We start from the raw sequence: 27,375 nt of genomic DNA on the forward strand, positions 1-27,375 counted from the left end.
TTCGGAAATACTTCCTTATGGCTGTTCTGTGATACAGCCATACCAAATACTCTTAAGTGCATTATAACTTTGCGGTAAATGCTAACTTTGAGATGGCCAGATCAAAACATGTCGTGTTTGGTGTCAAACGCTTTGTAATACTACCCCCCGACAGTTCTGTCGGTGGGGGTAGCATTCCACCCTTCTAGAGGGAGAGACATGTTCACACTGGCTAAACCCGGTAGGACTTTCCTGCACCCAATTAGCGCTGTCCAATTCTTCAGCAATCACAACATTACTACATTCTTATCGTTCATGATATTAGTTTTCATAACTGAATATTTCCCTTTGTGCTCCTTTCTCTCACCTGAACATTGCACTCCAGCATCACTTCTGATGTGACAGGTGGTATGTCCCCACGCATCATGAGGACAGTCGAAGAAGGATGCCTCTGCTCCTGTGCATCGAATCCGACTCAGCCACACTCGGTGCCATCCTGCTCCAAACACTCCATTGACACTTAGTACTCTTAAAGCTGATCCGCATCCAAGATGTCTACAGAGCACCTCAGCATCCTTCTTATCCCAGTGAGTATCGCAGACCGTCCCCCATCGCTTCCCATGCCTGACCTCCACTCTCCCGTTGCAGGCATCACCAGCATTGACCAAGCGGATCTCATCGGCACCACCTGTGACCAGTGGAAGAGAAGGGAACAGATATTGAGTACATTGACCACCTCTAGAAAGGAGACAATTGAAGGTGAGTAAAGAGATACAATATCAGCAGTCAGCAGGTTTCACTGCTTCTCCTCCATGAGATCACAGATGGACAAACAGATCTGCGAAGCTGAGCATTGTCTCTGTCAATCCTGAATTTATATACCTAATATGATCTAGCAATAGTCTTTAAATAAATAATGCCATTTCGAGATTCTAGCATATTAGCAGAAGCTCACCATTAAATACATAAGTATATTAATTGTGTACAAATAGACTGTTCATAATACATGATGCAGCATTAGTTACTAGTGTTTCACAATCATGTGCATCTGCAAAAAAAAATCAGTTCCATGGGAGTTTTTAGAAGCATACCTTTAACAACATTAGAGTCTATCTTAGAAGAACGTTAAACAATTAGACGATAGAATTGTACAGTGTATGACTCCACTTCTTAGGGCCCAATTTAGATTTTGGCAGGTGGAGTGAAGGCAGTCAGGGTGGTATGTCCGGCAACACCTCAATAATGGACATGGTACAGCAGAGGAGATGCGTTGGTTCTGCTGGGATTTGCGTCATGCAGCAGAGGTGATGAATCAGTTCTGCTGAGACCACAGTTGTGCTGACAGAGCACCTTCAGACTCACTTCCAAGGGTCCAGGACTGGGCTGGCACCACTTTGGAGGGCAGGCTGCAAAGAGGCCAGAGGCCAGATTCTGGGTTAAAGGTTGTTGGAGCCTGGTCTGTTCCTAAGGCTCTGATCAGGAGGCCAGGAGGCCTCCCAACTAGCCCTTGGACTCACTCTGGCAGGAGGGAAGCAGAGCATCAGGACAGTAGGGCAGCAGTCCAGCAGAGCAGTAGTCTATCAGTGTGGCAGGTCTTCAGCAGCACTGCAGTCCTTCTTCCTGGTAGAGTCCTCCCCAGGTTCAGAAGTGGACTGAGTGGAGAGTTGGTGTCTGAGGTCCAACATTTATACCTGATGTCTTGGGAGAAGTCTCTAGAGAATTCCATATGAAGTGCTCAGGTTTCCTGGCTCCCCTGTTCTTGCTCCAGCCTAACTACAGGGGGTATGCAATCCTTTATGTGAAGGCAGGACTCAGCCTATTCAGTTGCAAGTGGGTCTGTGCCCAGCTGCACCCTTCGTCCTGTCAGTAATGGTCCATCCAGGCATACCCAAGCTCTTGATTATGTGCAGCTGTCTGTGCAGAATATACAAACTCCAACTGCCAAATTCAGCAAATCATATGACCCAAGGGCAGTCACTAAATGACTAAGGCAGGAAAATGCCAAAGTTCTTAAAGTGGCATTTACAAAACTGTAATTTAAAGTCCAACTTTACCATTAAAGAGGATTTTAATTATATTTCCAAAGACACTAAACACGAACTGTGTACCTGTTCCTATTTAGAAGTTACCCCTTATTAGGTGTAATAATGCAACCCAATCTTATCCTATGGGAGAGGCAAGCCTTGCAGTAGTGAAAAATGATTTTAGGAGTTTTTCACTACCAGAACATGTAACACTTAAAAATCATATCATACTTTTCAAATACGGATGTATGTCGTTACAACGCACACTTTTACAACGCATGCACTTACAACGCATTTTTTACAACGCAAAATCCATTACAACGCATTCCAACAATAGCATGACACTACAACGCATTTTTAAAAACTACCTTTACAACGCATTCCATTACAACGCATACTACCTTTACAACGCATACCATTACAACGCATAATATTAAATTGCATTTAAGGTAAGTATTAGATAGTATAGGGGTAAAAATTGCTATTCTAACTCCAGGGGGTGCAACAGTAGGGTAAGTGTTGGATAGTATAGGGGTACAAATTACTATTCTAACTCCAGGGGGTGCAACAGTAGGGTAAGTGTTGGATAGTATAGGGGTAAAAATTACTATTCTAACTCCAGGGGGTGCAACAGTAGGGTAAGTGTTGGATAGTATAGGGGTAAAAATTACTATTCTAACTCCAGGGGGTGCAACAGTAGGGTAAGTGTTGGATAGTATAGGGGTAAAAATTACTATTCTAACTCCAGGGGGTGCAACAGTAGGGTAAGTGTTGGATAGTATAGGGGTAAAAATTACTATTCTAACTCCAGGGGGTGCAACAGTAGGGTAAGTGTTGGATAGTATAGGGGTAAAAATTGCTATTCTAACTCCAGGGGGTGCAACAGTAGGGTAAGTGTTGGATAGTATAGGGGTAAAAATTACTATTCTAACTCCAGGGGGTGCAACAGTAGGGTAAGTGTTGGATAGTATAGGGGTAAAAATTACTATTCTAACTCCAGGGGGTGCAACAGTAGGATAAGTGTTGGATAGTATAGGAGTAAAAATTACTATTCTAACTCCAGGGGGTGCAACAGTAGGGTAAGTGTTGGATAGTATAGGGGTAAAAATTACTATTCTAACTCCAGGGGGTGCAACAGTAGGGTAAGTGTTGGATAGTGTAATGTAATATTATGCGTTGTAATGGTATGCGTTGTAAAGGTAGTATGCGTTGTAATGGAATGCGTTGTAAAGGTAGTTTTTAAAAATGCATTGTAAGTGCATGCGTTGTAATGGAATGCGTTGTAATGGATTTTGCGTTGTAAAAAATGCGTTGTAAGTGTAGTGCGTTGTAAAAGTTGTTCCCCTTCAAATACACTTCACCCAGCCATTTGGGTTGTGTAGTGCCTACCCTAGGAGTGATGTATATACATTAAAAAGGAAGGTTTAAGGGTGGGAAAATGTTTAAAACTATGCACACAATATGCAATGGCAGGTCTGGGACATGTTTAAAAGGCTATGTAAGTGGGTAGCACAATCAGTGCTGCAGGCCCACTAGTGGCAATTAATTTACATGCCCTGGGTACATGTAGTACCACTGTACTTTACAAGTAAATTAAATGTGCCAAGTGGATAAAAGCCAATGTCATCATGTTTAGTGCTCCGAGTCCTAAGGACAACAAACACGAGTTTCAGCAAAAATGAAGGGAAAAGAGTGAAAACGTTTGTGGAAAGACGGTGGATTTCGTAAAGCCATAGTATGCTGATTTGTTGCCCTCCTAAGCGCAGCTCCATGTTTGATTTCATTAACAAGCCCGTTGACAAAGTGAGGCAATGGAGGGGGCTCGCTATATCGCGCATGTGCTTGGGTATTAAAATGTATGGATGGAAATATCATACATGTAGCAATAAAAAGGTGTGCTGCAATTGATGTTAGGCGTATATCTAGTAACAAACAAACTACACCTGTTTCCCCACCCACATAAACAGTGAAATACCTGTTGAAATTAACCTGGGCCTGTGTCCCCTTTCACTGCAGTCAAGATGTTGTGAGCCACGTAGGGTGTATCCCTAAAATAAATCCCCCATAGAACAAGTAAATAAAGAAAAGATTGATTGCATAAGAATAACAAGGGGTCATGGCTCCATTAAACAAAGTTAAAGAGTAAAGTGTGACTTCCCAGGGTATGAGGTCTGGAGAATAAACATGCCTCAGGAAGCAAGATCAAAGCAGGCGAAAGCAAGACAAGTGTGTATCTGTCACCTCAACCACAGCAGTCCAATGCGGACCATCTTCTTTATGTGGCCTGTCTCAGCATGATATACAGTTCTGCGTCTGATTGAGAGGAGAGTGAAGCCCAATCAAGTGGGCGTAACAAGGATTTTCCATCGTGGTCCTGAATCTAAGCATTCCATTGTCATATATTCCCTGAGAGATGATTTGGATGGGTAAGCAGCGTCTTTATCCTTATGTTGTCCTTGAAATACTTGTTTTGGACACTTGCCACGTTGCCATTTGTGTCTGTCCTATCATTTATCTTTCTTATGGTGCATGTCGGTCTGGATTGCCATTCCTCTATCCAACTCCAGGACAGTTTAGGAATATCATTATGTTAGAAGGCGACCTCAGAGGGGCCCGGAGGGGGGCACGGATTAGCCTGAGGTCAACCCTCAAGGTATCGTAGCCGGGCACTGGCGGGAGACTCCTCAGGGGAGGAATCTCGTATCTAGGATCGTACACTCGGCACCACACGACAAAGAGACACCACACTGTGAGTTCTTAAGAACAAATCTTTATCAGATCGGAGTCGTAGGATCTTTATGATCAGCAAGGCAAATATATACAAGTAGAGCACGGGCTCACAGAGTCTCGGGGAGGTAGGAGGTAGCGAGACAGTCTTTGGGGATATGGATCAAATGCAGGGGCGTACCCGGCGCACAGCTCACAATCCTCGAGCTGGGGGATACGCTTGTCGTCGTCGGGGTCCGGCGGGACCAAGAGCGTCTGTGGGAGCCGCGAGTCACTCAGCAGGGCTCAAGCATAAGTTCGGAGGTCTTACGATCTTTTCGGGGAGCCGCGAGTCACTCAGCAGGGCTCAAGCACAAGTTCGGAGGTCTTACGATCTTCAAGGAGCCGCGAGTCACTCAGCAGGGTTCAAGCACAAGTTGGAGGTCTTACGATCTTTTCGGGGAGCCGCGAGTCACTCAGCAGGGCTCAAGCACCAGTTCGGAGGTCTTACGATCTTTTCGGGGAGCCGCGAGTCACTCAGCAGGTCTCAGGTGGTTCCAAAGGCGAATCTGCCGAATAGTCCCAGAGCACCCCTTGTTATAGGATGACCCCTCTTTGATGTCCGGAGTCTGTGCAGGCAGGGGTCTTGTCACCTGGGGGTCGCTTGTCGGGGTTTCCTGCCATTGTCTTTTGATCCTTTCAGGGCCGGGTCGGGAGGATTCCCAGACACCCAGCAGGCGTGGAGCCAGCCCTCAGGGAGGCCGGCGGGCCGATTGAAACCCACCTTCCCAGGGGAGCTCAGAGGTGCGATGGAAACTGCTCCTCCCTCTCTCATCCCAATGGGAGCGCGATGTCCCCCAGCCAGAGTGGCGCCTCTAGGCCAGGGTCGCGCTGGGGCCGGGCGGCCATCATCGTGCATGAAGTGGGCACGCGGGCCCGGTGTGGCCGAAAGGAGGAAGGCCACGGACGGGGAAGTCCGGGTCGGGTGTGTGTGTGTTCTGGTGGGAAGGATCGGCTAGGCCGTGTGCTCGGGGGCTGCATGAGGTGCAGGGGTCAGGTTATGTGGTGCGGGGACAGGGATGGCCATGCCACGAGGCCGGGTCTAACACATTACATTTTAGCAATCATATTTGATATCATTTATACTCAGTACCTCCTTAGGATCTAATCCTCTTTAGAAATCTGGCAGTCAAGCCATAGCCTCAGGGGCGGGGGGAGGCTGAAGCCCAAGGGCATGGTGCACTCGTTCTATAATGAAACATTGTGGGAATTGGAGAATTTCTGTTTGTGTCAGACTGGTTACCAGCACACTGTCAGACAACCTGATATGAACAATCCATGCAACGGGAAGCAGTCATAAGTCCCCCCTCCACCAATACAAACTTACATGCCGTTCACACAGAAAAGTGTTATCTGCGAGCAGTTGTAACTGATGACGGCATCCAAAGGGCTTGACCAAGTAGCCACGCTGTGATCCAAGGAGACTATCCAAAAGATTCAATAAACCCAAAAGTAATATAAGCGCGGAATCCACTATCGTCCTGAGAGCGTGCGCTTGCCTCACTCTTGAGGTAGTAGTCAAGAATAAGGAAATAATATAAGCCAAGATTGAGATGTCTCATACGTTACTCAATAAAGAGAAAAATGAGGCTGATACAGAGAACGATGGTTTCTCATTCAAGCAAGCGTTCTGCAGCAGAAGGCACTAGAAAGGCTCCGGCTCTGCTGGGCGACTGTGTTTCTAATTGCAGGCGCGTGCTCCGGACGGCGTTCCGGACCAGGAGCGGTTGAGTCTGTCAGCGGGAGGGAGCAGCGGAAGGATTACCACTATAATGGGCAGTGCTCCGGGCCAGGAGCGGTTGAGTCCGTCAGCAGGAGAGAGCAGCGGCAGGATTACCACCATACTGGGCAGCGCTCCGTACCAGGAGCTGTAGAGTCCGTCAGCAGGAGAGAGCAGCGGCAGGATTACCACTATACTGTGCAGCGCTCCGGACCAGGAGATGTAGAGTCCGTCAGCAGGAGAGAGCAATGACAGGATTACCACTATTCTGGGCAGCACTCCGGACAAGGAGCTGTAGAGTCTGTCAGCAGGAGGGAGCAGCGGTAGGATTACCACTATACTGGGCAGCGCTCCAGACCAGGAGCGGTTGAGTCCGTCAGCAGGAGGGAGCAGCGGCAGGATTACCACTATGCTGGCAGCGCTCCGGACCAGTAGCTGTAGAGTCTGTCAGCAGGAGGAAGCAGTGGCATGATTACCACTATACTGGGCAGCGCTCCGGGCCAGGAGCTGTAGAGTCCATCAGCAGGAGGGAGCAGTGGCAGGATTACCACTATACTGGGCAGCGCTCCAGACCAGGAGCTGTAGAGTCCGTCAGCAGGAGAGAGCAGCGTCAGGATTACCACTATGCTCAGCAGAGCTCCGGACCAGGAGCTGTAGAGACCGTCAGCAGGAGGGAGCAGCAGCAGGATTACCACTATACTGGGCAGTACTCCGGACCAGGAGTGGTTGAGTCTGTCAGCAGGAGAGAGCAGCGGCAGGATTACCACTATACTGGGCAGCACCCCGGACCAGGAGCTGTAGAGTCCGTCAGCAGGAGAGAGCAGCGGCAGGATTACCACTATGCTCGGCAGCGCTACGGACCAGGAGCAGTAGAGTCCGTCAGCAGGAGAGAGCAGCATCAGGATTACCACTATGCTCGGCAGCGCTCCGGACCAGGAGCTGTAGAGTCCGTCAGCAGGAGGGAGCAGCAGAAGGATTACCACTATACTGGGCAGCGCTACGGACCAGGAGCGGTTGAGTCGGTCAGCAGGAGAGAGCAGTGGCAGGATTACCACTATACTGGGCAGCGCTCCGGACCAGGAGCTGTAGAGTCCGTCAGCAGGAGAGAGCAGCGGCAGGATTACCACTATACTGGGCAGCGCTCCAGACCAGGAGAGGTTAAGTCCGTCAGCAGGAGGGAGCGGCGGCAGGATTACCATTATAGTGGGCAGCGCTCCGGACCAGGAGCTGTTGAGTCCGTCAGCAGGAGAGAGCAGCGGCAGGATTAACATTATACTGGGCAGCGCTCCAGACCAGGAGCTGTAGAGTCTGTCAGCAGGAGAGAGCAGCGTCAGGAATACCACTATGCTCGGCAGCGCTCCGGAAAAGGAGCTGTAGAGTCAGTCAGCAGGAGGGAGCAGCGGCAGGATTACCACTATGCTCGGCAGCGCTCCGGACCAGGAGCGGTTGAGTCCGTCAGCAGGAGGGAGCAGCGGCAGGATTACCACTATACTGGGCAGCACCCCGGACCAGGAGCAGTTGAGTCCGTCAGCAGGAGGGAGCAGCGGCAGGATTAGCACTATACTGGGCAGTACTCCGGACCAGGAGTGGTTGAGTCCATCAGCACGAGAGAGCAGCGGCAGGATTACCACTATACTGGGCAGCACCCCGGACCAGGAGCTGTAGAGTCCGTCAGCAGGAAAGAGCAGCGGCAGGATTACCACTATGCTCGGCAGCACTCCGGACCAGGAGCTGTAGAGTCCGTCAGCAGGAGGGAGCAGCGGCAGGATTACCACTATGCTCGGCAGCGCTCCGGACCAGGAGCGGTGGAGTCCGTCAGCAGAAGAGAGCAGCGGAAGGATTAACACTATACTGGGCAGCGCTCCAGACCAGGAGGGGTGGAGTCCGTTAGCAGGAGGGAGTGGCGGCAGGATTACTATTATAGTGGGCAGCGCTCCGGACCAGCAGCTGTTGAGTCCGTCAGCAGGAGGGAGCGGCGGCAGGATTACCACTATACTGGGCAGCACTCCAGACCAGGAGCTGTAGAGTCCATCAGCAGGAGAGAGCAGCGGCAGGATTATCACTATGCTGGGCAGCACCCCGGACCAGGAGCGGTTGAGTCCGTCAGCAGGAGGGAGCAGCGGCAGGATTACCACTATACTGGGCAGCGCTCCGGACCAGGAGCGGTTGAGTCCATCAGCAGGAGGGAGCAGCGGCAGGATTACCACTATACTGGGCAACGCTCCAGACCAGGAGCGGTTGAGTCCGTCAGCAGGAGGGAGCAGCGGCAGGATTACCACTATGCTCGGCAGCGCTCCGGACCAGGAGCTGTAGAGTCCGTCAGCAGGAGGGAGCAGTGGCAGGATTGCAACTATACTGGGCAGGGCTCCAGACCAGGAGCTGTAGAGTCCGTCAGCAGGAGAGAGCAGCAGCAGGATTACCACTATACTGGGCAGCGCTCCGGACCAGGAGATGTAGAGTCCGTCAGCAGGAGAGAGCAATGACAGGATTACCACTATTCTGGGCAGCACTCCGGACAAGGAGCTGTAGAGTCTGTCAGCAGGAGGGAGCAGCGGTAGGATTACCACTATACTGGGCAGCGCTCCAGACCTGGAGGGGTGAAGTCTGTCAGCAGGAGGGAGCAGCAGCAGGATTACCACTATACTGGGCAGCACTCCAGACCAGGAGCTGTAGAGTCCATCAGCAGGAGAGAGCAGCGGCAGGATTATCACTATGCTGGGCAGACCCCGGACCAGAAGCGGTTGAGTCCGTCAGCAGGAGGGAGCAGCGGCAGGATTACCACTTTACTGGGCAGCGCTCCGGACCAGGAGCGGATGAGTCCATCAGCAAGAGGGAGCAGCGGCAGGATTACCACTATACTGGGCAACGCTCCAGACCAGGAGCGGTTGAGTCCGTCAGCAGGAGGGAGCAGCGGCAGGATTACCACTATGCTCGGCAGCGCTCCGGACCAGGAGCTGTAGAGTCCGTCAGCAGGAGGGAGCAGTGGCAGGATTACAACTATACTGGGCAGCGCTCCAGACCAGGAGCTGTAGAGTCCGTCAGCAGGAGAGAGCAGCAGCAGGATTACCACTATACTGGGCAGCGCTCCGGACCAGGAGCAGTTGAATCCATCAGAAGGAGAGAGAAGCGGCAGGATTACCACTATACTGGGCAGCATTCCAGACCAGGAGCTGTAGAGTCAGTCAGCAGGAGAGAGCAGCGGCAGGATTACCACTATGCTCGGCAGTGCTCAGGACCAGGAGCTGTAGAGTCCGTCAGCAGGAGGGAGCAGCGGCAGGATTACCACTAAACTCGGCAGCGCTCCGGACCAGGAGCGGTTGAGTCCGTCAGCAGGAGGGAGCAGCGGCAGGATTACCACTATACTGGGCAGCGCTCCAGGCCAGGAGCTGTAGAGTTCGTCAGCAGGAGAGAGCAGCGGCAGGATTACCACTATACTGGGCAGCGCTCTGGACCAGGAGAGGTTGAGTCCGTCAGCAGGAGGGAGCAGCGGCAGGATTACCACTATGCTCGGCAGCGCTCCGGACCAGGAGCTGTAGAGTCCAGCAGCAGGGGAGAGCAGCGGCAGGATTACCACTATACTGGGCAGTGCTCTAGGCGAGGAGCGGTTGAGTCCGTCAGCAGGAGAGAGCAGCGGCAGGATTACCACCATACTGGGCAGCGCTCTGGACCAGGAGCTGTAGAGTCCGTCAGCAGGAGAGAGCAGCGGCAGGATTATCACTATACTGTGCAGCGCTCCGGACCAGGAGATGTAGAGTCCGTCAGCAGGAGAGAGCAACGACAGGATTACCACTATTCTGGACAGCACTCCGGACCAGGAGCTGTAGAGTCTGTCAGCAGGAGGGAGCAGCGGTAGGATTACCACTATACTGGGCAGCGCTCCAGACCAGGAGCGGTTGAGTCCGTCAGCAGGAGGGAGCAGCAGCAGGATTACCACTATGCTCGGCAGCGCTCCGGACCAGGAGATGTAGAGTTTGTCAGCAGGAGGAAGCAGCGGCAGGATTACCACTATACTGGGCAGCGCTCCGGGCCAGGAGCTGTAGAGTTCATCAGCAGGAGGCAGCAGTGGCAGGATTACCACTATACTGGGCAGCGCTCCAGACCAGGAGCTGTAGAGTCCGTCAGCAGGAGAGAGCAGCGTCAGGATTACCACTATGCCCGGCAGCGCTCCGGACCAGGAGCTGTAGAGTCCGTCAGCAGGAGGGAGCAGCAGCAGGATTACCACTATACTGGGCAGTACTCCGGAACAGGAGTGGTTGAGTCCGTCAGCAGGAGAGAGCAGCGGCAGGATTACCACTATACTGGGCAGCACCCCGGACCACGAGCTGTAGAGTCCGTCAGCAGGAGGGAGCAGCAGCAGGATTACCACTATACTGGGCAGCGCTCTGGACCAGGAGCTGTAGAGTCCGTCAGCAGGAGAGAGCAGCGGCAGGATTACCACTATACTGGGAAGCGCTTCAGACCAGGAGGGTTTGAGTCCGTCAGCAGGAGGGAGCGGCGGCAGGATTACCATTATAGTGGGCAGCGCTCTGGACCAGGAGCTGTTGAGTCCGTCAGCAGGAGAGAGCAGCGGCAGGATTACCACTATACTGGGCAGCGCTCCGGACCAGGAGCTGTAGAGTCCGTCAGCAGAAGAGAGCAGCGTCAGGATTACCACTATGCTCAGCAGCGCTCCGGACCAGGAGCTGTAGAGTCCGTCAGCAGGAGGGAGCAGCGGCAGGATTACCACTATGCTCGGCAGCGCTCCGGACCAGGAGCGGTTGAGTCCGTCAGCAGGAGGGAGCAGCGGCAGGATTACCACTATACTGGGCAGCACCCCGGACCAGGACCAGTTGAGTCCGTCAGCAGGAGGGAGCAGCGGCAGGATTACAACTATGCTCGGCAGCACTCCGGACCAGGAGCTGTAGACTCCGTCAGCAGGAGGGAGCAGCAGCAGGATTACCACTATACTGGGCAGTTCTCCGGACCAGGAGTGGTTGAGTCCGTCAGCAGGAGAGAGCAGCGGCAGGATTACCACTATACTGGGCAGCACCCCGGACCAGGAGCTGTAGAGTCCGTCAGCAGGAGAGAGCAGCGGCAGGATTACCACGATGCTCGGCAGCGCTCCGGACCAGGAGCTGTAGAGTCCGTCAGCAGGAGGGAGCAGCGGCATGATTACCACTATGCTCGGCAGCGCTCCGGACCAGGAGCGGTTGAGTCCATCAGCAGAAGAGAGCAGCGGCAGGATTACCACTATACTGGGCAGCGCTCCAGACCTGGAGGGGTGGAGTCCGTCAGCAGGAGGGAGCGGCGGCAGGATTACCATTATAGTGGGCAGCGCTCCGGACCAGCAGCTGTTGAGTCTGTCAGCAGGAGGGAGCAGCAGCAGGATTACCACTATACTGGGCAGCACTCCACACCAGGAGCTGTAGAGTCCATCAGCAGGAGAGAGCAGCGGCAGGATTATCACTATGCTGGGCAGACCCAGGACCAGAAGCGGTTGAGTCCGTCAGCAGGAGGGAGCAGCGGCAGGATTACCACTATACTGGGCAGCGCTCCGGACCAGGAGCGGTTGAGTCCATCAGCAAGAGGGAGCAGCGGCAGGATTACCACTATACTGGGCAACGCTCCAGACCAGGAGCGGTTGAGTCCGTCAGCAGGAGGGAGCAGCGGCATGATTACCACTATGCTCGGCAGCGCTCCGGACCAGGAGCTGTAGAGTCCGTCAGCAGGAGGGAGCAGTGGCAGGATTACAACTATACTGGGCAGCGCTCCAGACCAGGAGCTGTAGAGTCCGTCAGCAGGAGAGAGCAGCAGCAGGATTACCACTATACTGGGCAGCGCTCTGGACCAGGAGCAGTTGAATCCATCAGAAGGAGAGAGAAGCGGCAGGATTACCACTATACTGGGCAGCATTCCAGACCAGGAGCTGTAGAGTCAGTCAGCAGGAGAGAGCAGCGGCAGGATTACCACTATGCTCGGCAGTGCTCAGGACCAGGAGCTGTAGAGTCCGTCAGCAGGAGAGAGCAGCGGCAGGATTACCACTATACTGGGAAGCGCTTCCGACCAGGAGGGGTTGAGTTCGTCAGCAGGAGGGAGCGGCGGCAGGATTACCATTATAGTGGGCAGCGCTCCGGACCAGGAGCTGTTGAGTCCGTCAGCAGGAGAGAGCAGCGGCAGGATTACCACTATACTGGGCAGCGCTCCGGACCAGGAGCTGTAGAGTCCGTCAGCAGAAGAGAGCAGCGTCAGGATTACCACTATGCTCGGCAGCGCTCCGGACCAGGAGCTGTAGAGTCCGTCAGCAGGAGAGAGCAGCGGCAGGATTACCGCTATACTGGGCAGTGCTCCGGACCAGGAGCTGTAGAGTTCGTCAGCAGAAGAGAGCAGCGTCAGGATTACCACTATGCTCGGCAGCGCTCCGGAAAAGGAGCTGTAGAGTCCGTCAGCAGGAGGAAGCAGCGGCAGGATTACCACTATCCTCGGCAGCGCTCCGGACCAGGAGCGGTTGAGTCCATCAGCAGGAGGGAGCAGCGGTAGGATTACCACTATAAAGGGCAGCACCCCGGACCAGGAGCGGTTGAGTCCGTCAGCAGGAGGGAGCAGCGGTAGGATTACCACTATACTGGGCAGCACCCCGGACCAGGAGCGGTTGAGTCCGTCAGCAGGAGAGAGCAGCGGCAGGATTACCACTATGCTCGGCAGCGCTCCGGACCAGGAGCTGTAGAGTCTGTCAGCAGGAGAGAGCAGCAGCAGGATTACCACTATACTCGGCAGCGCTCCGGACCAGGAGCGGTTGAGTCGGTCAGCAGGAGAGAGCAGCAGCAGGATTACCACTATACTGGGCAGCGCTCTGGACCAGGAGCTGTAGAGTCCGTCAGCAGGAGAGAGCAGCGGCAGGATTACCACTATACTGGGCAGCGCTCCAGACCAGGAGGGGTTGAGTCTGTCAGCAGGAGGGAGCGGCGGCAGGATTACCATTATAGTGGGCAGCGCTCCGGACCAGGAGCTGTTGAGTCCATCAGCAGGAGAGAGCAGCGGCAGGATTAACACTATACTGGGCAGCGCTCCGGACAAGGAGCTGTAGAGTCCGTCAGCAGGAGAGAGCAGCGTCAGGATTACCACTATGCTCGGCAGCGCTCCGGACCAGGAGCGGTTGAGTTCATTAGCAGGAGGGAGCAGCGGCAGGATTACCACTATACTGGGCAGCACCCCGGACCAGGAGCGGTTGAGTCCGTCAGCAGGAGGGAGCAGCGGCAGGATTATCACTATGCTCGGCAGCAACCCGGACCAGGAGCTGTAGAGTCCGTCAGCAGGAGGGAGCAGCAGCAGGATTACCACTATACTGGGCAGTACTCCGGACCAGGAATGGTTGAGTCCGTCAGCAGGAGAGACCAGCGGCAGGATTACCACTATACTGGGCAGCACCCCGGACCAGGAGCTGTAGAGTCCGTCAGCAGGAGAGAGCAGCGGCAGGATTACCAGTATGCTCGGCAGCGCTCCGGACCAGGAGCTGTAGAGTCCGTCAGCAGGAGGGAGCAGCGGCAGGATTACCACTATGCTCGGCAGCGCTCCGGACCAGGAGCGGTTGAGTCCGTCAGCAGAAGAGAGCAGCGTCAGGATTACCACTATGCTCGGCAGCGCTCCAGAAAAGGAGATGTAGAGTCCGTCAGCAGGAGGAAGCAGCGGCAGGATTACCACTATCCTCGGCAGCGCTCCGGACCAGGAGCGGTTGAGTCCGTCAGCAGGAGGGAGCAGCGGTAGGATTACCACTATACTGGGCAGCACCCCGGACCAGGAGCGGTTGAGTCCGTCAGCAGGAGGGAGCAGCGGTAGGATTACCACTATACTGGGCAGCACCCCGGACCAGGAGCGGTTGAGTCCGTCAGCAGGAGGGAGCAGCGGCAGGATTACCACTATGCTCGGCAGCGCTCCGGACCAGGAGCTGTAGAGTCCGTCAGCAGGAGAGAGCAGCAGCAGGATTACCACTATACTGGGCAGCGCTCCGGACCAGGAGCGGTTGAGTCGGTCAGCAGGAGAGAGCAGCAGCAGGATTACCACTATACTGGGCAGCGCTCTGGACCAGGAGCTGTAGAGTCCATCAGCAGGAGAGAGCAGCGGCAGGATTACCACTATACTGGGCAGCGCTCCAGACCAGGAGGGGTTGAGTCTGTCAGCAGGAGGGAGCGGCGGCAGGATTACCATTATAGTAGGCAGCGCTCCGGACCAGGAGCTGTTGAGTCCGTCAGCAGGAGAGAGCAGCGGCAGGATTAACACTATACTGGGCAGCGCTCCGGACCAGGAGCTGTAGAGTCCGTCAGCAGGAGAGAGCAGCGTCAGGATTACCACTATGCTCGGCAGCGCTCCGGACCAGGAGCGGTTGAGTTGGTTAGCAGGAGGGAGCAGCGGCAGGATTACCACTATACTGGGCAGCACCCCGGACCAGGAGCTGTTGAGTCCGTCAGCAGGAGGGAGCAGCGGCAGGATTATCACTATGCTCGGCAGCACTCCGGACCAGGAGCTGTAGAGTCCGTCAGCAGGAGGGAGCAGCAGCAGGATTACCACTATACTGGGCAGTACTCCGGACCAGGAATGGTTGAGTCCGTCAGCAGGAGAGACCAGCGGCAGGATTACCACTATACTGGGCAGCACCCCGGACCAGGAGCTGTAGAGTCCGTCAGCAGGAGAGAGCAGCGGCAGGATTACCAGTATGCTCGGCAGCGCTCCGGACCAGGAGCTGTAGAGTCCGTCAGCAGGAGGGAGCAGCGGCAGGATTACCACTATGCTCGGCAGCGCTCCGGACCAGGAGCGGTTGAGTCCGTCAGCAGGAGAGAGCAGCGGCAGGATTACCACTACACTGGGCAGCGCTCCAGACCAGGAGGGGTTGAGTCCGTCAGCAGGAGGGAGCGGCGGCAGGATTACCATTATAGTGGGCAGCGCTCCAGACCAGCAGCTGTTGAGTCCGTCAGCAGGAGGGAGCAGCGGCAGGATTACCACTAAACTCGGCAGCACTCCAGACCAGGAGCTGTAGAGTCCATCAGCAGGAGAGAGCAGCGGCAGGATTATCACTATGCTGGGCAGCACCCCGGATCAGGAGCGGTTGAGTCCATCAGCAGGAGGGAGCAGCGGCAGGATTACCACTATACTTAGCAGCGCTCCGGACCAGGAGCTCTAGAGTCCATCAGCAGGAGGGAGCAGCGGCAGGATTACCACTATACTGGGCAATGCTCCAGACCAGGAGCGGTTGAGTCCGTCAGCAGGAGGGAGCAGCGGCAGGATTACCACTATACTGGGCAGCACCCCGGACCAGGAGCTGTGGAGTCCGTCAGCAGGAGAGAGCAGCGGCAGGATTACCAGTATGCTCGGCAGCGCTCCGGACCAGGAGCTGTAGAGTCTGTCAGCAGGAGAGAGCAGCGGCCGGATTACCACTATACTGGGCAGCGCTCTGGACCAGGAGAGGTTGAGTCCGTCAGCAGGAGGGAGCAGCGGCAGGATTACCACTATACTGGGCAGCATTCCAGACCAGGAGCTGTAGAGTCCGTCAGCAGGAGGGAGCAGCGGCAGGATTACCACTATGCTTGGCAGCGCTCTGAACTAGGAGCTGTAGAGTCTGTCAGCAGGAGGGAACAGCGGTAGGATTACCACTATGCTCGGCAGCTCTCCGGACCAGGAGCTGTAGAGTCCGTCAGCAGGAGGAAGCAGCGGCAGGATTACCACTATACTGGGAAGCGCTCCGGACCAGGAGCTGTAGAGTCCATCAGCAGGAGGGAGCGGTGGCAGGATTACCACTATACTGGGCAGCGCTCCGGGCCAGGAGCTGTAGAGTCCGTCAGCAGGAGAGAGCAGAGTCAGGATTACCACTATGCTCGGCAGCGCTCCGGACCAGGAGCTGTAGAGTCCAACAGCAGGAGGGAGCAGCAGCAGGATTACCACTATATTGGGCAGCGATGCGGACCAGGAGCGGTTGAGTCCATCAGTAGGAGAGAGCAGGGGCAGGATTACCACAATACTGGGCAGCGCTCTGGACCAGGAGCTGTAGAGTCCATCAGCAGGAGAGAGCGGGGGCAGGATTACCACTATACTGGGCAGCGCTCTGGACCAGGAGATGTAGAGTCCATCAGCAGAAGAGAGCAACGACAGGATTACCACTATGCTCGGCAGCGCTCCGGACCATAGAGCAGTTGATCTTAAGGGAAAGCAGGACGGCACTCCGGACCACGGAGCGGCAGCAGCTTTCCCGGCTTACACGGCTGAACAAAGCTTAGGCACTGTGGACCATCCGAGGTAGAAACTAAATATTCAAAAGGTACAGCAGGAAACTTCAAGAGCAGAGCCAGAGTCCAACGGCTCTTAGAGATTGACCTGCTCTCTCCGGGGGAGGGACTTATATAGGCAGCCCCAAACCCCGGAGAAGGTGCGGTAGTTGCCCCCTGCATCTTGGATCTTGTGGTTCTTTCCTTTATGCCTCAGTCATCAAGTATTCACACTGCCCTATGCCTCCCTGCTTTCTCGGTTGAAGCTGTTTCCCCTTCTCCCATGGAGGATCATGACTGTACCCTTCTGCAATGACCGCCATCCCAGCAGACTTCCTCGTTTGGAAGGGTGAAGAGCATGGAAACGCCAGAGGAGATATGGACAATACAGGTTTTGAACCGGTTCCCATGTACGGTCTTCGAGCCAAAACCTTTCCAATCCACGAGGTAGTAAACCCTCCCCCTCCTTCTCTTGGAATCTAGTTTGCTTTGCACTTCGTACTCCAGTCCACCGCCCACTTTAACAGCTACAGGAGTGCTAGACAATAGCGTGTATGGTGGGCACAGACGCAAAAGGGAGAAATGATAAACAGGATGGATATGCCATGACAGCGGCAGATCCAGTTTCATGGCCCCATATATTTAGGTTTTAGCTTGTCGGCTCCCTTTATTTAAATGCAGATTCTTAGTGGCCAACCAAACCTTATCCCCCACCTGGTACATATGCTCCTTAGACCGTTTCTTGTCAGCAAAGTGCTCACCAGCTTCTTGGGCCTTGGCTAACAGATTATTTGCTTCTAGAAGTATCGCACAGAGATCCGCATGATGTTCTTGGATAAAAAGATCTTTTGTTACCACTGGTCAGACAAAGGGAAGCATGTTGGGATGATGTCCATACAAACAATAGAATGGAGAACAACCCAACGTCGTGCGTTTTCCATTGTTGTAAGCAAATTCAGCAGTCTACAAAAGGGTACTTGATTTTGTTTCATGGAGCACAGAGAGACATTGTAAGTACTGTTCCAGTGCTTGGTTCAAACGCTCAGTCTTTCCATCGGTTTGCGGAGCTAAGCAAGCACTGACTTTCATAGGGGCATATTTACAAGGAGGCGATAATAAATTATCGCCGCTTTAGCGGCTATTTTTGGCCGAAAAGCGGCGATAATTTTATCGCTATATTAGCAAGGTCACGCTAACACGTGAAACCTTGCTTTAGCATGGGGATTCCTAACGCCCAGCTTTGCATCTCTAATGAGATGCAAAGTGGGCGTTCCTGACCTGACATGATAGGAGAAATGTCGCTAAGCGACATTTCTCCTATCATCAAGCCCCACGCTATGAAGCATAGCATCAAGAAAAGTAGCGATAACACCTGTTATCGCTACTTTCCTGCTTCAGGACTGAGTTAGCCATGATATCCTATGGAAGGAGGATATCATGGCTAAGTTTGTGAGTCCCTATCAACTAGCTAAAGTGAGATTATTGCTGGGTTCCAGCGATAATCTCACGTTAGCCAGTTAGCGTGAGGATTTTTATCGCTTTTGAGATAAGCGTTGCTAATAGCACGCTATCTCAGCGATAAAAATCCACGCTAGCCGGCGATAATTATCCTATTGCCGGTTGTTGTTGATATGCCCCATAGTTTTGCAGAGTTCTTGCCAGAATCGGCCGTTATAACCACTGATGGTATACCATGTGCCCTTACCACATGCTGAAAGAATACACCTGCTAAGATGGAGGACGTAGGTATCGACTTCATGGGAATGAAATGACCCATGTTGGTCAGATGTTCCACCAACACCAGTGTCACTGAGTGTCGATTGCTAAGTGGCATCTCTACGATGAAGTCCATAGAGACAGTGTGCCATGGAGTGGGTTGAATAGGGATAGGACACAGAAGTCCAGCAGGTTTTGTATGACTGGGCTTTCATCAATCCCTCCCAGCTACACACTCCGATTTGTTATCCACAAATCTTCAGGCATCAGTACATTCCTTGATGTATTGCTTAACGGCCTCTCACAACCCAGGCCACGAGAAATGTCTTTCTATGAGCACAATAGTTTTCTAAATACCCATGTGTCCTCCCAAGGTGGAACCGTGTGCCCGCTTAAAGACTTGTTCCTGTAGTCCTGCTTCAGGAGGTACAAAGCGTGGGGACGGTACAGCAGATCCTTTTACTTGCTTCTATTGGCTAGGTCTTCTGCCACCCAGTGCTGTTTGCCCAAAGCTGATAGACATACCTTTAGGTCTTCCAAAAAGTCTTCCTCAGTGTGAAAATTGGCCTGGCATATGCTGGTCACTAGTTATAGTGGCAACCTTGCACCAGTCCAATTCGACTCTTATGGTGATAAGTTAAAAGACGACCTTTAAAGAAAGCTATCCTAGTGGTAGCTGTGGAGAGCAGCCTTTAGGCTAAGTCTTGAAGGAGTGTTAAGCTTATTGTTTTACCATAGATAACCTCTTGAATGACCAAATGAAAGCAGTGGCGTAGCTAGGGAGGGGCGAGGGGGGCGGACCGCCCCAGGCGGCACGGTTTTGGAGGCGGCGGCCCTGTTTGAAGTGCAAGCAAGCTCACGTGACCTGCTTGCAACTACTGCCTGCACTAGCGCACGCACGCACGCTGCACGCACCGCATAGTGGTGGTGGTGTGATGCGTGCGCGCGTCGCAATGTGGACAGTCATTCAGATGATGGTGCCCTCTGTACAACTGGAGCCAAATTGTAAATGAAAATGCTGCCTGCGCACCCAAAGCTATTACGACGGCACAATAACATGCTAAGCATGCTGTCCTGACCTGCGTCACAGGATAATGCGCATGCCGGGAACAATGGGAAATGTTCAGGTAGGCTTTCACAGCTTGGAGGCGGGCGGCTTTTGGGGATTTCAGAGGGACTTTATATTGTTACCCTATGAATGTCACAGCTGTGTCACTGTGTTGCGTTCATCAAGCCATGATATTGTGCAACCCCTCACTGCCCCCGCCCCCCAACAACAGAAAGGGCGGGAGGGAGTGACAGGTCCAAACAAATATTGTAAAACACTGGCTTGGGACATCATGGTGGTATGATGAGGTAGATATTGAGAAGTGCTTTCTCAGACAGTGTGCGCAGTTGAAATCCCTAAAAGTGCATTCCTCCAAGCCCTGCTCCTTCTAGTCACAGCTCTTACTATGGGAGTGCCTTCCATAGAAACTGATGATAGCAAGGAAATCTGTGAAGCAATCGTTAAAATAGACAGAAAGAGCATAATGAAAGCAAAATGACCGGAAGAATTCCCGAACCAAAAGTAGCAAAGGCATGTATCTTCATATAAGAGTAACTGGTGAGAGGTAAAGAGTTTGGTCCAGAGTAGGTTGCCATAGTTCACATGTTGGCAAGCTGCATACCTCTTGCATCGGCCCAAGGCGCAGTCACAGCACTTGTTAAGTTACCTTAAACTCAGGACTAAAGCTCCTTGCCTGAACTAAATGCTCAAAGTAATGGAGTTTCGAAACCTCTGAAAAATAAGGAATAGCCAAATACAATTCAGATGAAAATGTCACTTCACGACTGAGGCGCAATCCTTCTTCAGGAAATGGAAGGTGGTAAAGAAAGGGCTAGTTTTTAAATATACATAACTGCCGGACTGCTCATGTAGTTACAATATAACAATGCCTTTTACTCTCCCAGTATCCGGACGGAAGTCAGGGCCTCAGAACAATACTTTTGAGTAAAATAATGTGAAGTCAAACTACTCCCAAGGCTCAGAAGAGTTTGCCTGAGGAGTTTCAATACTAGAGGTGGATCACAGGGAGGAACAGTAGTAGTGTTTGGCATCCTACAAGCCTAAACTGTCAGAGCAGATTGTGCAGATGTCTGAGTTTCACGATGTGCAGACTTGATAAAGTCCACATCCACGCATACATTTTGACAGGTCAAACCCGCTGGAATTTAACAGAGGGAAAAATGGACATCAGCTTTGGTGCACCGCCATTCTCATTGTATTCCCCATCAGGGTGTACACATTTGGAATAGTTTGAATTTATTCCACCCCATAAATTTCAAACCCAGAAATATCAGATGTTATCAGGTACAAAACTACATTCGACATACCCCTTCGTAGTACTCAAAATAAGGCTTTTACTGTCTGATACATTCATATAAACTGAAAGCTATACATCACTGCTACAGATCACCTGAGAGGTTCCTTGCGAGATTACACTACATCAGTTCCTAGCTTTCAAGTGTCTGTTATCAGGCCATTTATGGAGCCATTTATTAGGCTCTTGCTGATAGACCACAAAGTAGCGTGGCTACTGCATAGGTTTAACCTGTATAGCTCCTTCCATATACTTATTCCCTCTGCATGAAACTGATTCTCCATGCTCCTGGGGTACCTCTGTATGTTTTACCTCTGCTCTGTCATGCTGAAACTCAGATCAGTCAAAATCTTGTCTCTGGTCATGGTTCTCCAGGTTGCACAGCTCGGTTCAGTGGTTGTGATCATCCCGGTGGCGAAGTTGAATTCAACCACTTTTTCTTTCCTGCTATTGATTTAATTTATGTATTACTATAACAGATGGTTCCAAATGGCCATTTGTTTAAACAAATAATCTTAAATTTAAATTGAATTGATTGTCCATTGTATGAAAGGTGACCCTGAGCACCTACTTTCTGGTGAGATCAGGGGAGTTACACGTTTGGGGAGAGATCCTTTTCAATACACATGCTCCATGGTACATGTTTGTACTACCAAATCAAGTATCACATAAAACAATATCATACGTCTGTTCCTGCTTTTTCAACATGGCGGCCTGCATGGATTTTGGAGTGTGATTTAGGCTCATGACACTTGAGTACCACTCCTTAACTTGTCAAAATGAAAACTTCCACAGAGCCCCATTCAGTCTACTATTAAAGTAATGACTTAAAATCATATAAGCAAACCCCTCTTCTTGTAATACAACATGCATTACGGTATTGCCGGTGGCACAGCTAATTCCAGCTGCCAGAACACAGTCCGTGACTACTGGTGTGGCGCTCATCGGGGGCACACAAATCATTCAAAGCAATGGAAAGGAACAAAGTAGGAACAGCTGGACGGAATGTCCGGATTACTTTCCGGTAATGACTATGCTAATGTCCAGTATTTGTAAAGCGCGAACAAATACCCGAAGGTGTCAAGGCGCTGGGGGCCGTCGGGAAGATTAAGCGAGATATTGCCCAGAGTCACATGGTGCTGGGCAGACCCCTGCCGCCGGAGCCAGGGATTGAACCATGATCCCCAGCGTCCACCGTCAGTCGCTCTGGCGGCTGCGCCACACCTCTTCCCTGTAAGGGTATGACTGTCATTATAGTCTCCCACGTACACCTCGTATTGATAAACTTAGTGGTGAGAAATTCTAGCGCTCACGGTGCGTTTTCTTCATTGAGGACACAAAAGCGCCCATCTTAGTAAAAAAGCCTCAAAGTATTTTGCAATACGGAAAATAACTTCATCCTATGCCGGACAGAATCCAGTTGGAGGATGTCACTTCCTGCAGTTACCTGTAGACTTCTTAGTCACAGGATTATGCGAATACTCAGCGCGATCAGTGGCGTAGCTGGGGAGGGATGAGGGGGGCGGACTGCCCCAGGCGGCACTGTTTTGGATGCGGCGGCCGCTCGGCACTGGCGTCCCGCTGCGGCGGCCTTTATAATTTATTTGGGGACACTCACTGTCTGACACTTTGTCAGTCAGTGTCCCCAGTCCCCAAATAAATTATTAAGGCTGCCGCAACGGGCCGCCAGTGCCTCGCGCGTGCCGCGCGGCCCTGTTTGAAGTGCAAGCAAGCTCACGTGACCTGCTTGCAACTACTGCCTGCACTAGCGCACGCACGCTGCACGCACCGCATAGTGGTGGTGGTGTGGTGCGTGCGCGCTTGCGTCGCGACCGGGTCACTAGTCTCTCCTGGGCAATGCCAACCTCCAGTGCACAGACACGGGCTAAGGCGGGGATGAGTCACAGGTCCCGCAGTCATGTTGAGCTCAGCTGCCGTCCGCGGTGCACATCGAGCGGGCGGCATTTATCAAAGGTTTGTGCTGCACTTATAGGCGGCGCCATAATTCTGAACTGCGCGATAGCCTGGGAGCCAGCTTCGAGCTACTCGACCCTGTCCCGGTGGGGATCTTGAGGAATGGATTGATTCCCACCACCGACGCACGCCATCCAGGACAGGCGGGCCCAGGCAACGCCGGCCGCGGCTAAATTAAGTTGGTCAACAGCCTGCTAAGTGCTGGGCAAGGCCACTGAGAGCGGCTCAAAGCAGCATGATGAGATCCCATGACCTCAGGCCTACCTATGGCTTACTCGAGTGAGGCAGGACTTCTGAGTCGCCGGGGAACCTGTGCAGAAGTGTAGGAGCTGTCTAAGCTTCTCATGTCGGCACCTGCGCGTGGGATCCGATGCACAGCTGCCACAAGAAGTCATTCATCTTCAGGAGTCAGTACGAGTGCCGGTATGTTTTAAAGCAAACACTTCTGTGCAGTGCCATATGTATTTTTTAGACTACTTTTACAGCCTGCTGCATAACACACACTGGTGCAAGTACTCTTAGATAGTGCGGGCTTTTTAATGCTCACTCTCTCAAAAAGTATATATTTGAAATAAACTGCCTACAGCCGAGTTGTGACCCCTAGGCTATGTGTACTTTAATCAAACTTTTCTCCTGAGGCTTGTATGCACCCCCATGCTTAATTGTGTCTCAATGTTAATTGCTTAGACTAGCAATGCAATGTAGCTTCAGATTGTTAATAAATAATGGGCGGCGACGCACACCCTGCTGTTATCAGTGAATTGATTTTGATCAAATTGCTCAGTGTGTCCTTTTGAGATAAATTACAGTCTGCAGAGGGGTTGTGACCTCTAAGCTACGCATGTACCCTTCCATTTCCAGTGCTTTGCAGCCATTTTAAAATCTTCTTACAGTTTGTCATTGCTCAAATGGTTGTAATTTCTGATAATTACGCTGACATTATAAAAATGTCACACTTAGCAATCTGAAACCTTGGCAGCTATGCTTCCCTTATGTCCGGCCTGCTGCTCTTAGCTGTACTTCCGGTGCCAGCTGCGTCCCTCCACGTGCACAAACCATGAACTGAACATTGCAGGCATTGCCCTGTAGAAACGTAGACATGGCCACCGGTTGTACAGTGGGGTGTCGGAGAGCATTCCATAAAGTATAGAACCCTGCGAATGCTGGTAATTTCTACGTTTTTATTTCTTTATTTGAAATTTTATACCACACGCAGACGATGTTAAAGTACTCTACAGTTTTTTATTTTTACAAAAAAAATTGAGAAATGATTCCAAATAATAAACATACATATTTACAAAGAAATGTTCAGGATGACGTCAGAGCATTTTGCAATTTGTAGATACATATTTTGAGAAATGGATCTAAGTCATATAAATCCATGTTAGCAAAGACGTGTTGTCTTATAGTGAATGTTAAGTCGTCAGATTGTTCTTCACGATACAATATTTGTTTTAAGAACGACACTGCATATGTGGCGGTGTAGGTGCTGGAGAGAGCTGCAATTAAATGTCACAAACTAAGTGTTAGTGTTAGGTGTTATGAGGCATGAATATGGAGTTTTATTGGATAAATAAAAAAATCCATATTCTGGGTGCTGTTATTGAGATGGAGTAAGGGCCTACTTTGGAGTTTGGCCGATGGGATACTCAGACACAAATGTATTACAGGTGCATTGCAGCCTATAGCCTTTGTATACAGAGCACAGGATATGTGCCACTGTGTGGCAGAATATTCCATTCACCAATCTCTAAATAAGGCCATACGATTTTTTTATGTTGAATTTCAGAGCTACAAGCATCAGTGCTTCTTTGTTTCCGGGGTTTCTGTTTTGCCCCGTGACGTGTAATTGCTGATGCTAGGTAGGTTGGTGAAGGGCTTTGAAGGTTATGCGCACTGTCCTGAGTATGCCTTGTTTCTCTACTGGGAGCGAGCTCAGACATTCTCTAACGGATGAGCTGTGGTCGGCCCTTTTCCATGTTTGCAGTAAGCCTTGCTGCTGAGATTAATAATAATGTTGGGGAAGCCAGGATCGATAGGCCAGTGAGTGGGGCAGTTTCACATACCTACCTGGTGACATCTAGAGACTGGACTAAGGTTTGCAGATCTTGTTTTTAACATAAGGCACCACAGCATGCACAAATCTTGCACTGAAACAAGATCTGCTATTCTCAAGTTAGGGCACGAGATAGGGGTTGCCTTAAATATTAGTGTTTGAGTTGGAGTGACAGTCAATATTAGTGTTAGAAAGAATTAGGTTACAACTAGGATGAGGGTGATGGTTAGATGAATGGGATAGGGGTGGAACGAGGACTGGAATTATTAGCATTGCTTGCATTAACTATAGGTTTAGAGATACATGTCTGATTATGCTTAGATTGCGGGTTAGTTTTAAGGTTTGGATGAACACAAGTGTTTCGATTGGGTCTTACCGCAGGTTTCTGGTTAGGGTTTGTGTTCTAGGTTTAGAGTTACAGTTAAAGTAATTGAGCCAACAATTGTGCAAGGAGGAATCCAGACTGCTTCACACCCGGCCTCAGCACAGGGGCCTGCAATTTACAAATAAACATAGAACTGTCAGAGACTGTATCGAGCTCTGAAAACTATAAAGGGCCGACCACAGCAGGCTTCTTTTTTTGGCCACTCTGGTGAGACACTAAAAACACACACAACATACGCCCTTCTTTAAAAATTCAAATGAGTAAGATGTCTGGTTTCCACATTATCAGGCCAATGCCTGCCTCAATAATGTCCAGAGGGCTTGTGACACATTCATGTGGGAGGGGGACTAGAATTTCCTTGAGTCAGAGAAGGTAATAACCAAGAGAAACAGGATTGGGAAAACCCAGTGGTGCTGAGCGGCGTCGCTGCCATCAGTGCTTCATCACTGAACTCACAATGTTGAACATATATCATTAAAGCATGGTGTGTTCGCGCAGTGTCATTTATAGACAGCACAATCTCCAGTGAAGTGGTCACTTAACTTGCAAAGACATACAATTTTACAGATAAAACGAATGTAGTGCACAAACGATGTGTGGAAATCGGGTGTCAACCAATCAAACAAACAGGATTTGCATAGCGCTACTTATCACCTGTGAGGGTATCTAGGCGCTGGAGGGTGGGGGCTGTTCTGCTGATTGGGGACGTTAATTGAATAACCATGTTTTTAGGCCCTTCCTGAAATCCTGCACGGTGGCAGTCTGTGTGTTCTCCTTTGTACTGCCGGTCACCGGTGTATTTAACTGTGTAGCCTTGGACCGTGTCATGTATGTGCATGCAACTTGCATGATCGAGGTAACTATTAGCGGCGATACTATGTGTCTCTCGGTCCTTTTTCCCCAGCATCCCTCATCCCCCTCTCCAGGGGCGGCAATCTGAGGGATAGCCCCGGGCGCCACAAGCTCTAGCTACGCCTCTGAATGAAAGAGTAGTCCACACAGGTATATATATAAAATATATGTATTTATTCTAAACAGAATCCCACAAGTCTCTTTATGAGGCTAGAGGCAAAGTTACAATTCAAACAAGCATTGATAGATACAATAAATAGCACTGGAATCACAGGGCCCCAGGGGGGGACCAAACGATATATTAAAAAAGTGGAATAAGAACCACGACAATTCTACAGACAATGCCTAGGACATTTAGGATCGCTGGCCCCTTAAGAATCCACCCAAGGTTATGAGGAAGGGGACCCACGCAAGGAGCATGCAGTGGAAATAGCTGCTATCGGGATCTCTATTATAGCCTATGGAGAATGTCGCGGTTTGATTTTAAAAGATTAAAGACACTTCTAGCAGGAGTTCAAAGTCAAGGGCTTAGAGTTAGGCTTTTGAGGAGCCCACTACTACGAGAGTACCGAGATACCACTGTTACCTGCCCCAGGGAAGCCGGGTGCATAGGTCGTTTTCGATGTCGTGTCGCGGGCTGATTTTCAATGGGAAAATGTCCAAAACTGCTGCTAGCCAAAAGCGTCGATGATGTTGTGAAGAATTGAGTTGTAGATCTTGTAGAGGAGAACCTGAAAGCAGAGGGGGACAGAGTCTGGGTCACGGCACAGTGACCAGGGAGCTCAAAGGAAAGAGCCCTTCAATGTCGGGTGCTTCCCGGGGAAAGAGGTGTAGCTTGGATCTGCAGCCACGGGCTCCGGGAGGCTTCAAGGAAGGCCAGCTTCTGGAGGGCGACTGTGCCATGACGGATGAGGGTCGCTGCGGTGTTAGTGTCCGGATTGGATCCACTAAGCCTTGGCAACCGCAACCCACGCAAGATAAACAAATCAGCTACTGGTGCAGACCCACGAGGTCTGTGAGAGGTCTCCTTTGGAGAAACTGTAGAGCAGGCCTAGAGCAACCAGAGGAACTCTTAAATGTTGAGATTGACGTCCGCTAGGGCCCACAAGTTGAGAGACAAGGGACCGCGGGAGGCAGCAATTTGGCGTGCATAAAAGGGAGCCCACGGGCCACCGAAGGGGGTTAGGGTGCTGATCTTTGGCACAGTTGCTGCAGAGTGGTTGGCTCAATAATGGGCCAAAGCACAACTTCCCCACTGGTCAGGGTCGTGTGCTATGCAAGAGGTGGCCGGTGCCCTGGGGTATTGGGAAT

At 51.6% G+C, this 27,375-nt stretch overlaps 1 protein-coding gene across 3 annotated transcripts in view; it reads right to left on the reverse strand.

Moving 5' to 3' along the window:
* LOC146859544 (CD5 antigen-like) overlaps positions 1–27,375 on the reverse strand; it is a 1,596,548-nt gene that overhangs the window by 343,236 nt on the left and 1,225,937 nt on the right. For all 3 annotated transcript variants that reach the window (XM_085650242.1, XM_085650244.1, XM_085650245.1), the window contains one exon: positions 347–667. In XM_085650242.1, the coding sequence (XP_085506368.1) occupies positions 347–667 (321 nt within the window). The remainder of the gene's footprint in view (positions 1–346; positions 668–27,375) is intronic.

This window comes from Triturus cristatus, chromosome 3_2 (genome assembly GCF_964204655.1).
Source record: "Triturus cristatus chromosome 3_2, aTriCri1.1, whole genome shotgun sequence".
NCBI classification, from domain to species: domain Eukaryota; kingdom Metazoa; phylum Chordata; class Amphibia; order Caudata; family Salamandridae; genus Triturus; species Triturus cristatus.